This window comes from Gopherus flavomarginatus, chromosome 1 (genome assembly GCF_025201925.1).
Source record: "Gopherus flavomarginatus isolate rGopFla2 chromosome 1, rGopFla2.mat.asm, whole genome shotgun sequence".
Taxonomy (NCBI): domain Eukaryota; kingdom Metazoa; phylum Chordata; order Testudines; family Testudinidae; genus Gopherus; species Gopherus flavomarginatus.
In genome coordinates, this window is record NC_066617.1 from 15,400,050 (window position 1) to 15,412,933 (window position 12,884).

A 12,884-nucleotide genomic window follows, 5' to 3' on the forward strand; every position below is an offset into this window, starting at 1 on the left:
ACATCATTAGTGATTTGGGGTATCCAACTTTGAGACACCTTCATGGACTCTGATTTTCAGAGGATTTTCTCCCAAGGATCTTTTTTTCCTTTTGCCATTACAATGGAAATGAGAAATTGAACCTGTCTTCTGACCTCTAGGTGAATAAAGCCAATCAAGGCCAAGATTCCAGCACATTGACAAAGCATTGTGGGAAGTGCCTATTGCTGTTACCTTGCTGTGTCTCTGATATGTATAAAGAGATGGCTTCAATTTCCAGGGCTCTTGGTCCAACGTCTTTCACCAAAACCCTTCTTTCATTTTAGCTGAGATAGTAATAATACTACTTCGCTCTGATGTAGAACTTTTCATCAGTGGATCTCAAAGCACTTCACAATCTTTAATATATTTAGCCTCACAACAGGGAAATATTATCAGCTCTGTTTTTATAGATGGGGAACTGAGGCACAGAGCAGGTGAGTGACTTGCCCAAGGTCAAACAGAAAGTCTGTGGTAGAGCAAGGAGTGGCACCCATCTCTCAAGTCCTAGGCTAACTGCCTAATCACTGCACCATCCTTCCTCATGCTTTCTGCACTCATGCTCAGGGCTACAGATCTGTAGAAAACAACATAGAGTAATCCCTCCAGTAAGCAACTACCCAGGGGCATACCAAAAATCTAAGAATATAAGAACATCCATACTGAATCAGAACAATGGTCCATCTAGCCCAGTGACCTGTCTTCTGACAGTGGCCAATGCCAGCTCTTCAGAAGGAATGAACAGACCAGGTAATCATCAAGTGATCCATCCCCTTCTTATCTGTGCCATAAACTATTTTCTGTCTTACAATAAATATGTTGCATAATTGTACTCAGTGCATTTGGGGATACTTTGGAGTGGTCTCTTAAGATGGAAGGTTGCCTAATTAGGATGGCCCCTTGTACAGGTTACACTATACTACTTGCCCAAGTTTTACGTTTAATGAAGCACACTAATATGTGAACCAGAGGAATTCTTAGGCATGGAAAACTCCTGTGCAAACCCAGCCAGAAATAATTGGATATGAATAGATCCTTTCCTTTTATAGACCTGTTCCAAATTGTAAGTTTCCATTTTAACAATGTCTTCTGTTTCTATAGTGCCTTTCTTCCCAGAGACACCAAAGCACTTTACAAATGTAAATAGGCTGCGCTCAGGGATCGCTTCAACAGTCACTGATGTACACTCACCTGTGGGATGAAATGTGGCTGCTGATCGACTGGACACAACACCCCTATCATTTAGGAGAAGAAGTGAAGAAGAATGTTGTATCCAGTTGAACTTGGAATTTGGAAAGGCAAAATGCAATCACCAGACCGCAATCTGTATAGCCAGAGGCCGAGATTTTGAAAGCAACATTTAATGGGAATTGAGTGTCCCAGTCTCTTGTCTAGCTTTCAAATTTTCTTCTAGGTAACGAAATACTAGATTGATAAAAAGCCACTGAGATATTTTTAAATAAATTTGATTATTTATTTGATGTTTAAATCTATTCAAGCCAGTTTTTTTAAACTTCCATTCTTAACTCCATCTTTAGCCACGTAAGTAAATGTGATCTGATTCATAGATTCTGTAGTCCTTATAGCTCGCATTGACTTCACTGGGAGTTGTGGGTTCTCTGAAAAACAGGCTAGTTTTAGTTAGGTGAAATCATGTTTCACATGCTCAGGGTTTAGTCACATGCTCAGGGTTTAGCTGATCGCCATATTTGGGGTCGGGAAGGAATTTTCCTCCAGGGCGGATTGGCAGGGGCCCTGGAGGTTTTTCGCCTTCCCCTGCAGCGTGGGGCACGGGTCGCTTGCTGGTGGATTCTCTGCAGCTTGAGGTCTTCAAACCAATTTTGAGGATTTCAATAACTCGGTCCTGGGTTAGGGGTTGTTATAAAATTGGATGGGTGGGGTTCTGTGGCCTGCCTTGTGCAGGAGGTCAGACTAGATGATCATATTGGTCCCTTCTGACCTGTGAGTCTATGAGTCTATGTTTGAAAATGTTCTGCTCCCTATGTCATTCACAAGTCTTGTCAAGGTTGTACAGAGGTTCTTATGGAGTACTGTGCATATGCTTCTGGGGAGGCAGCTCCAAAGGAGATCAATAGTGGCCTAAATAAATGGGGCATCATTGACTTCAATGAGAGCACAGTTAGGCCAAGACTTAGCGCTTTTGAAAATCATCCTGGAGCAGAGATTCCTGGGATTTGGGGAACGGAGAGAGGGGAGAGGCATTAAAGATGAATTGGTGATAGGTTTGCCAGTTCTCTCTAAAATCTGTTGTAATTGTGAGAAAAGACAAAACATCTGAGTTTAGATATCCTTTCAATGGAGATGACCAGTGTATTAGATGTGTTTCCAAAATCTGTACTGTGGCAGAGCGACCTGCTTCCCTCCGATTCCCTCAATAGGAGAAAATTACTTTAAGAAACCTTTCCCCAGTCAATCATTTATCTGTTCTAGCAGGTTAGAAGGCAGCCTTACAGAAATAAGTGAAATTCACTCCCTTTCTTTTCTGTTACTGATCCCTGACATTTTGAAAGTAGAGATAACAAATAATTGCAAGGTGAATTACAAGTTGGCCACATTTACAAAATGATTTTTGTTGTTACTCACTTGGTGATTTAAGGGGAAGTAATTTTCATGTTGTCTTGGCAACAAAAAGTTGTCTTCATGTTCTTGTTACTATATTTTCCTCTCCTCTTCCCCCTCTTACACCTACCCTCCCCTCTGCCCCGTATCTGAGCTCCACTGCTCCTATTTGTAGTAAGAGAATTGCTGAGGCAAGGGGCTTGGCCATCTTAGGAGCATAGAACTTGCCATAGCACATCAGACAATTGGTTGATCAGGTCCAACCATGCTGCCTTTGGCAATGTCCGATAGCTGATGCTTCAGAGGAAGCATGCTTCTTGCCTCAGGCAATTATACAGTGTTTTATATGATGAGGTGAGAGGCTGTGAAAATCCTTCTTGAAGCATGAGATTTGATTAGTCTTATCTTAACATGCATAGCTACAGTGTTATTAATGGTTATAAAGCTGTCTGTGTGTATCGCAAATAACCACCTGTGGCCATGAATTCTACAGGTTGATTGTACACTATGTAAAAGGAGTAATCCCTACCATTCACACGGCAGCATCCCCAGCATGGCAGATTTGGATTTTGCAGAAGGAAAGTTTTATAGAGATATAGCTATATAGCTATATATATAAACATTGTTTTTAGCCTGAAACAATGGTTGGAAAGAGTTGTGAACTCATTCATCTCAATGTTGTGCTGATTCTAACGATGACACTTTAAAGGCCAGGTTTTCAAATAATTTAGTAGTGCAGTTGCACACTTAATTTGTGCCCACAATTGTTTATGCAAATCAGGTAATCATATGCGCAACTGATCAGTGGTTATCAGTTGGAAATTTGCTGTGGATTGTGGGTAGGATGTGGACCAAATTTTGTAGCCCTGACCCCACAGACCATAATGAAAACGTAATTCAGCCTCTCTCGCTCTGTAGGATGATTTTGAGCATCTTGGAATAGAGCAAAGGGTGCACACACATTTGTCCTGGGCTTCACAGGGAACAAGTTTCCTTTAAATGAATAGCTCTGTGTATGGTATTTTACTGTTATAAAAATAGTTTCATGCCCGAACATAACAGTTAGAGGTCTTTCAAATGAACTTCGGTTGGGGGTGAAGAGGGAGGCTTTGTCATAATATTGGCAATGAAAGCCCCCCAATGACTTAGCTTTGTGGTTAAAAAGGGAATGAGCAGGGAGTGAGTGAGGTGGGGGGGGGAATCTGCTCCATCTATATGGCCATATAGCTTAATTGTCTGCTGCTGCAATTTTCTTTTGAGACCTGCTAATTGCAACATCTCTCAGTAAGTTACTTACAGCTGTACTGCTGGGCAGAAATTGTGATAAATGCATAAACTGTGTCTTATTGATTCTTGTTGACATCTTACATGGTTCTTTTGCATTCTTAACCTCCACTTGGTACAAGCTTCTGGATAATAAGAGCAAGGGAAGTGAATGAAACGGTTCCTTGACCATTCAGAGCAATATTATCAAAGTCTCTGTATGTTTTCCCCCTAATATGTCTCTCTAATAGTTTGTTCTCTCCCCCATTGAAGTCACAAGATAAGAAATGAGAACGCTTAGTGTTATTTCCTATATTAATAATGTTTTTAAGAGAGATTACTTTGAGACTGATGGTAAATTTGGGCCTCTTTAATTTTAGTGCACAGCATCAATATGGAATCTAGCAGAGGTACTGTAGCTTATTTACCATTCTACTACACATTTTGTCTAGAATGCCTTATAGAAAGATGTTTGTGAAATTATTTTCTTAGACAAAATTTTTTTCTGGATAACAGTAGTAGCAATATAATGTGTCTAAATAATAAAAACATCATCAGCTGTTCTGTTATCTATGAAATATATAAAGTAGCACAATACTACTGTAAAATCTGCATAAATAATTCTAACTTTAAAATTTATAATGCTAATCTATCAGTAAGATGCATAGTGGATTAGTTTCCCTTGTATCAAGGGATTTTATATTTTTTTTAAAAATGACCGCATGATGCAAAAATGCATTGACTTTATTTTCATGACTAGATATAGTGCTTTTGGGTAATGATCAGGCATTGCTTTCTCTTACTGTTGTTTGATTAAAATGTTAATACAGTCTTGACTTGATAATCTTACCAGGTACATACAGATAAAAAGAGAAAAGATGTTTTATGGCTCACAAATTGATTTACATAAACCAAGCAATCTGTTTTCTGCTGGATTGCAAAATGGTTTATTTTGCCCATTGGCCACAGGGGCAACAATATTGTATTTTTGGTGCCAGAACATAGCTTTCATGCATTAGCTCTAAAATGACAATATGCTTCTGCCTCTCTGTGTTTAGATTTGCTTCATTTGGAAATCTTTTAAGTAGTAATAATAATAATGTTTTGAGGAAATTGAGTGGAACACTAAATTATTCTCTGAAACCTAAGTTCAAACTGTGCAAGGCTAAGGGAGCTGAAAATCAATGCACTGTTAAAGTCATTAGAGATCACAAGTGAAATAAGTCTGTGTTGCTTTAGCTAAGCTTTTAGTGTGCCATGGTATTATTACAAAATCAGCCTGAATCTGCATTAATTTCACAGTCTTTTTCTTTAAGATGCCCAAGGGTGCATGAAGAAGAATAAAATGTAAATTTCAGAAGGCCGCGTTTTTATTAGTTAAAAGGGCAGTGAGCCGTGCGCTACTAAACTTGACCTACACCATGCCCAGTGTTGGTATGAGTAGCAATAAAGGGGAGGCCGGCAGGGGGAAACAGCTCCGGCACTGAGCTATTTTTTTTTCTGTGATTTAAAAGGGAAAAAGTGGTTTTCAATTATTCACACACACATACCGCTCCAGTATATTTGAAGGAGGTCATAGATTTTCTCGATCAGAATTATGAAGGGAGGTCTTCACACAGGACTTCAAAAAAACAAAACTCGTAAAGATTTTTATTTGAAAAATTCATTTTTAAAAACTATTTAAATTCCACCTGCATTACTGAATTTGGTCTGGCAGCATCACTGGGTCCTCTGGCACTTAGTTTCAAAGCATTTAATACATGTTTTCCTCATTCTTATTTGTGTTCACACCATCTTGATGAAATTTACCAGTGGCATTATGAGCTCTTTAAATTTCTACTTATTTGCCAGTGATGCCAGCAGTTTATTTTAAACCAGCCATAAATTAAAAAAAAAAAAAAAAAAAAAAAGCAGATAGCTGCTAGTGCATGCTTTGGAAGGGATTAAAATATACAATCCAAACTTTACATTTTGGAGCATACAAGCAAGCCTTGCTTATTTCAAACCCTGTGGCTCAACAACAACAAAACAAAAACCTCCAAACCCTTTTCTCCCACCCCCACCAATCTAATTTTTTGTTCTTTCATCTACGGTCAGATTAGCAAGTCAGCACTGTTGATAAATAAATTAGAGGAGTTGTTTACTTTTATGTACTACTGAGAACAGTGTCGTCTTGTGGCCGTTCTCGTAGACTGTGTTGGTTTAACAAGCGTCCAATCCTTTTGTCTTGTTGTTTTTTGTCTTTCCTGCTCCCTGTCCCCTTGTTCCCACAGGCTGTGCGTTTGTTACATTTTCTACAAGGGCAATGGCACAGAATGCAATCAAAGCCATGCACCAGTCTCAGACCATGGAGGTACAGTACTGTATCATCTGCCCTTTCTTTGTTTTCTTTGTGCAAATGATTGTGAATGGTAAAGCCATGGTCTCCTGGAGAAGATCAGCCACGTGACAATCTCACAGATTTAAACTTTCACAAAACTCACTCTACCTCTTTTTGTGACATTTATTTTTCCCAGTGATCTTGAAACACAAGTAAAAAGATCTCTGGGTTGAACCCAAGCATTGCTTTTGTAATGCGTCCAGTGGCATTCAATAGAAAATAAACATCAATCAATCAATCAAAACATATCTGGGGACTAAATTATCCTTTAACTTAAACAAAAACAAAAAAAAGCCTCACTTTATTGGATTTTGAAACATTGAAGTTTGTGCTACCCTGGGAAAAGGCTCAAAAAAGATTTTTAACCTGGCCATGCCAAGTTCCTAGTGCATATGTTTGGGAATTTTGGGGGGGTTGCATATGGAATCTCTTTTTAAGTTAATATAATTTCTCCTACTTCACGTGGCCAATAAAAATGCTAATTATGTCTGAGCACATTGAAGAGCTGGGCTAGCTGCAGTGCACTGCAATGCCAGGCTCTGAACAAGCAGCAATCTTTTATTCCCTAAAAATGGCATTGCGCTTTCTAATAATGAGCAACACGAAGCTTTAACTTTACTTACCTGATGCGACTACAGTTTCAGGGTAAGATCCACTTATCGGCATAGTTATCGCATTGCCAAAGCTCATCTGGTGGTCTCAGCTTTTTTAGTCTGTGATTTATGTCTTGGTCTCCAAATTTTGCACAAAAGGTCTCAAAAGAGTACTAAGCCTTTACTTATTCTGGATCTTCTAGTTTAATCATTTGAGAGTGCATGTTATACTGTATTATGTATACCGTATCTTTGTGTACTGATGATTTTCTCGGAGGTGGCATTTTTGATGTTATGTGCACTTGTTCTTTTCTTTTCTTTTCTTTTTTTTTAATTATTATTCTTTTTAAATGAGGGCCTTTCAATTTTTTTCTCAAGTAATTTTTCTTTGCAATGCTCTAGTCCCCCAAAGCATGCTGGGTACTAAACAATCATTATTGCGTCATGTCGTTGAGCTGCTTTGTGTAATGAGCGAAGGGAAAGACAGAGGGAAAAAAAGAGACAGTGCATGGAAATGTCAACTGTTTTCTGTACTCTTCCAGTAATGATACTGGCATTGCAAAGCTACTCTCTTTCCAAACGTCACATTTGACTTTGGTTAAGTTTATTTTATAATCAATGTGTTTTCTTTTCAGTGCAATGCATTTTTATAGACCCTGAATACACAGTGTTAGATGAGAATCTGCCAGAGAAAAAATTAGAATTATTGAAATTATCTTCACTAGGAAGCTGCCATTACCTAATATATTTTACTGTTCACTATGATGCTATATATGGAATAAAAAATGACTTTTTAGTTCATTGGAATAATGCTTATTTTAATTTTTCTGCCATGCACTGCCCCATTAATTTGGGTCGCTATATTTTTGCTACTTTTTGGTTCCACATAAGACAGAAGTGTTATTAATAATGCTGTGGGTTTGATGTATATTTTCCATGTGTTCCCGTGTATTTTTGGTCTAGGGTAATGAGTTTCACATGAATCACCCTCAGGTCAGCGGATGTTGTAAAATGAAATAATCATTAAATGTCAGATTCTCCCTTTTATATGCTGAGTATTGTACCATACTTCAAAAAAAGGACCATTGTGATATACTTCCTTATGTTGAATAGTACCTTATGCCACAGATAATACAATTGTTTGAAGTGAGGAAGTGTATCACAATTTAGCCCTGTATAAATAACTACTCTCAGAGGAAAGTACTACTCAACAGCCTTAAAGGTTGGAAAATCTGCACTTATAATTAGGATATACATACGATCCGAAACTGACAGGGCGGTTCAGAATATCCTGGACTTGAGCATCATGATGTCAGCTGGGCTCAGCTCTGTAGCAGAACTGATGTGCTTAGTCTTTTGTGGGAGCTGGAGCAGCCCTTCCAGCTCACCAGTTCATGGCATGGTACCAATAGGAGTCTGCACATTCTATCTTCCCAACAGAAGGAAAGGTACATAGGCAGTGCTTCCCATCAAGAATGGGAGATGAAGAGCAGCCATAAAATGATGAGGTAGGAGATACCCCATACCTGCTTGCATAATGGGGGGTACCTCTCCAGACAGAAAGAAGGTATTGATCTGGTCAACATTCAAAAGCATTTCCTGCCTCTTGGTTATTAATGTCAATGCTATGACGATAAAAAGTTGACTTTTGAGAGGCGCTATGAAATCCGGATGCTCTCTGAAATAATATTGCCCCTGGGCACTTTGATTTCATGTTTTATGAGTGAAAAAAAAAGGACGTTTAAAATGGAAGATTATGTATTATGCAATCAAGTTTCAACTGAACCATTGAAGTTATTTTTTCTGATTTCATTATTTTCAGTTCTTTGGCACACATCATTGACTAAAACGTATTTTTCAAAGTGACTCAAAGTGATGAGAATGTTCATGTTCAGAAGAGCAAGTGTCTCCTGGAAATAATGACTGTTCCTATTGCTCTTTACCTTTTACTCTCTATCCTGGTTTAAGCAACTCATTTTTAAAGCCATAATCACTGCCCTCATTTTCTGCTTTTCTACCTCGTTTTTGTATTTTTCTTTAAATCACTCAAATGGAGGGTTAGTAGGAGACACTAATTTCTTAACATGGAATAAATGGCAACATTTTTCTCATATAGAGCTACATTTTGCTACATATAATTTCAATATTCAGAATGTTTTGCTCCTTTGAAAATGAAGAAATAAGAGCAGAAATTGGAAAAAATATTATAGATTCCTAAATTGCAGAGAGATTGTTTTTATACAATTTACTGGCATTTCAGCATTCATATATATGATATCAGCTGTTGTACTGAGTATTGAACTGCAGAACTGAGTACTGGAACAGCCATATACTATTTCTTTGTTTTGAAATTTATTTATATTCCCTTTGAAACAGACATAAGAGTTTCACGTATGTACATGTAGCAAGCAGTAAGCTATCTCCACGCTTAGCCTAATACCACCAAAGCCAATCTGAAATGGGATACAAGCTTGCTATTGCCTTTTTTTTATTAGCTAAACTGGAAAAATATTTCAATTTAAAAAAAAATAGCTTGATTTTAATATTTAGTATAAAATCACTAAGAAGAGGCAATTGTATACCAAGCGGGCTCCTCCGTAATCTTTATTCAATTGCTGAAGTGTGTATCTCAGTTTTTATTCACTGAAAAATTGAAAGACCTTTTTACAATGAAATATACAAGCAAGGTACTGGGGGTGGAATAATACATCTCAAGTGATCATTTTCTAAGATGATAATTCTAAAGGAATGGTATTGATGGGAGGTCTTCACACAAAAGATATTATTACCGTGGCTTATTTCATCATTTTGTCTGCTGATTGTGAATGTTCCTATCATTGTCCTATTGTGAGGTTCCTCGGAGAGAAAGAATATGGCTACTCTTTGCAGAAATAGAGAATAGGAACTTTTCTGAAAAAGCTCACAGTGTAGTGAGAGTAGCCATGGGATGAGTTTGGTTAGATATAAACCCCCATTTCACACTGTAAATTGTGTCTAAAATGCTGCTGTATTTCTGGATCTGAAGTACCCGACATGATTCTCGGATTGGGGATAGAAGAGAAATCAGCATGGCAGTGGTAGGGGATGGAGGGGGACTCAGACACTACAATGATGGGCAGCAGGATAAAACTCAAAGACAGATGGTTTCTACAAATCATGGAATGCTCCAATCCATTTGTCAAAAGTAAACTGGAATCATTATGATGCTACATTGTTCTGTAGATTTAAAACAAAAAATCTTGAGGTTTGTATCTGAAGGCATATAGTTTCAAAATTAGATAAAAATAGGAGATGTTTTCATTCATGTGGCACTGTTTATGTCCATTAGTGTCTTTGGCTATTACTCGAAAACAGACAAAAAAGAAAGAGACAAGTCCATCTTTAAAACACATGAACCATGAAGCTTAATTAAAGAGCATTGATAAAATCTGTTATCTCTCTGTGGGCACTCAGATAGTTGAACATACACAAAGATCTGGAAGGAAAGGAGTTCAGTGAAAAGAGAGAGGATATTAATAATTTTTCAAGAGCCACATTTTTAAAATAGTTGAATAATAATTAATAAGCGTAATTTCAGAAATAATTTCAGATTATTTCAAATGGATTTAAATGTGGTAAGATCATGTCAAGGTGGAATCATGTAAATGTGTGTGATGTTAACGTCTTTCTCTTCCAATCTGTCCAATCATAGGGCTGCTCTTCGCCTATAGTAGTGAAGTTTGCTGATACCCAAAAGGATAAGGAGCAGAGGCGTTTACAACAGCAGTTGGCACAACAGATGCAACAGCTCAACACTGCCACTTGGGGGAACCTCACAGGCCTTGGAGGACTCACACCGCAGTACCTAGCTGTAAGTTCTTGTGAAGTGTAGTGACCACGTGATGCATCTGAAAAAGTGGGGTTTTTACACATGAAAGCTTATGTCCAAATAAATCTGTTAGTCTTTAAGGTGCCACCTGACTCCTTGTTGTTTTAGTGACCACCTATTTAGACTTAAACTGATTTATTTTTAGCACACTGGAAGCTAATTATAGTGAACCCTGATAAAATGGAACTCCCTACATTTTAACTTAGGGCAGATAATGTGACTTATTCCTGAAAGCACCACATACATTTATGGCACTCTATAAAACATTTTGTAATAATAACAGCGATTTTGAATGAAAGTCTCAAGTTATTTCAGTGCCTTGCAGTCTTCTGAAGATTTGAATTCTATTTCGGCTAGGAAATACATCTTCATTCTGATGTTTCCACTGAACATTAAATTCTGCTTTTTTAAAAATGTGAATACATTTTTGGATGCTTTCTCTTATCAAAGTAAAATCTTCAGCCTTCAGAGATCAGGTAGACATATGAAAACCTTCTTCAACTGTGTTTGTGAATGGTCTTTTGAATCCACAATGTTTTGAATTTAATTCTACTCTGCATATCAGTTTCACATAGAAATATTCCCTATACTCATTCAAGTTAATCTTTTAATATATTTGAAAATGGCTATCACATTAACTAGTGAAAGTCTGTAAATTAAATGCTCTTTTATTGGTATTAAATGTGCAAGGTTCATATTACTTTATAGAAGTACATTTGATGGGCAATTGGGCATTTTTAAAATGACATTTTCTTTGACTCTTTGAAAGCTACGAGAGAAAAATGAACTCACTACCTTGCATTGTACAGCTGCCCTCTACTGGGGGGAATCTGGGACAACTTGAGTGTGTCATAAATCATAGACTGATAACAAAGAGTCTCTTATTGTTCAAGTGATCAGGGGTCTCTGCCTTTTGCCGCTGTGGAACTGTGAATGGTCACAGTATATGGCATATTGACAACTGGGACATTCCCACATGCTCAGAGATTTGTTTCTCTGTTTCTGCAGATTGCATAAATCATTTGTGTGTATATGTGGGGTGGGGTGGTTATAAATCTGCATAGACATTCATTTAGCTGGCAGTCTTTAAAAAAAAACCATCCAGTATATCAACTGTTAATAGTGAATCTTGACTATTATATCAGCTAAGTGCCAACCTATGAACTTATGAATATCTGTGCTCTTGATGTACCTTGTTCTAAGGATAATAAAGAAAGAAACCTGAACTTAAGGGGTTGGGTGAGAATGGACCATGATTGACACAGATGAGTTATGGTAGCTACTAGACTGCAGAGGGTTATAATTAGTCACGCTATGTTGGTTTAAATAGATTTAACACCTGGTTGTTAAAAAGAGTGAATTGATTAATTGTTTTAAAGCAGCGATGTTATTGAGTTTCCCCAGTGTCTGTGTGTTTCTTAATAGAGATTAGACATTAATATGGATTTACAGCATCAACTCTGGGGATGTTCATTCCAACAATAGGCAGAAGCAAGAGACTATATAAAAGTAAAGGAAACTATAAGTATTCCAACTTTAATTTGATGAATAATTTTGTTTTAATCTTGTTTCTTTTTTGTAACATTGCTTAAATGACGATGATCGTCTTATTATTAATTTGCAGCTTCTGCAGCAAGCAACTTCCTCCAGTAACTTGGGTGCCTTCAGCGGCATTCAGCAAATGGCTGGTGAGTTAAAAATCATTTCATTTTGTCCAATTATATTTTATTTTCTTACAGACGTTTTGGAGCATGAGCTTTCGTGAGTGAATACATGCATCTGACGAAGTGGGTATTCACCCAGGAAAGCTCATGCTCCAAAACATCTGTTAGTCTATAAGGTGCCACAGGATTCTTTGCTGCTTTTACAGATCCGGACTAACACGGCTACCCCTCTGATACTTTATTTTCTTAGCCTCTTAAATTCCGTTTTCTGTAATGATCACATGACATTAGTCTTTGTATATAAAATGTGTTGTGTGTATGAGCAGGGGGCAACTCATGATTCAGATTCAGTCCGGCTTTCAGAAACTGAAATTAAACTAACTGCTCCTCGGTTGTACAGTTTGTCTTGCATTAGTCACCTGCCATTTGTCCAGAGTAACCAATTGGAAATTGCAGGAGAGCTCTTAGTTCCTGCAGCTATATCCTACCTACTAAAAGTAGCAATAAAGCAACAGCAG

At 37.6% G+C, this 12,884-nt stretch overlaps 1 protein-coding gene across 13 annotated transcripts in view; it reads left to right on the plus strand.

Annotated features, from left to right (window-relative positions):
- CELF2 (CUGBP Elav-like family member 2) overlaps nucleotides 1–12,884 on the plus strand; it is a 685,040-nt gene that overhangs the window by 614,241 nt on the left and 57,915 nt on the right. For 10 of the 13 annotated variants that reach the window (XR_007772143.1, XM_050936915.1, XM_050936909.1 and 7 more), the window contains 4 exons: nucleotides 4,242–4,271; nucleotides 6,135–6,214; nucleotides 10,526–10,684; nucleotides 12,327–12,390. Coding sequence is in view for 12 of the 13 variants with exons in the window: in XM_050936915.1 (XP_050792872.1) it covers nucleotides 4,242–4,271; nucleotides 6,135–6,214; nucleotides 10,526–10,684; nucleotides 12,327–12,390 (333 nt within the window). In the remaining variant the exon portion in view is untranslated. The remainder of the gene's footprint in view (nucleotides 1–4,241; nucleotides 4,272–6,134; nucleotides 6,215–10,525; nucleotides 10,685–12,326; nucleotides 12,391–12,884) is intronic. The other 3 variants (XM_050936912.1, XM_050936910.1, XM_050936913.1) reach the window with 1 other exon arrangement.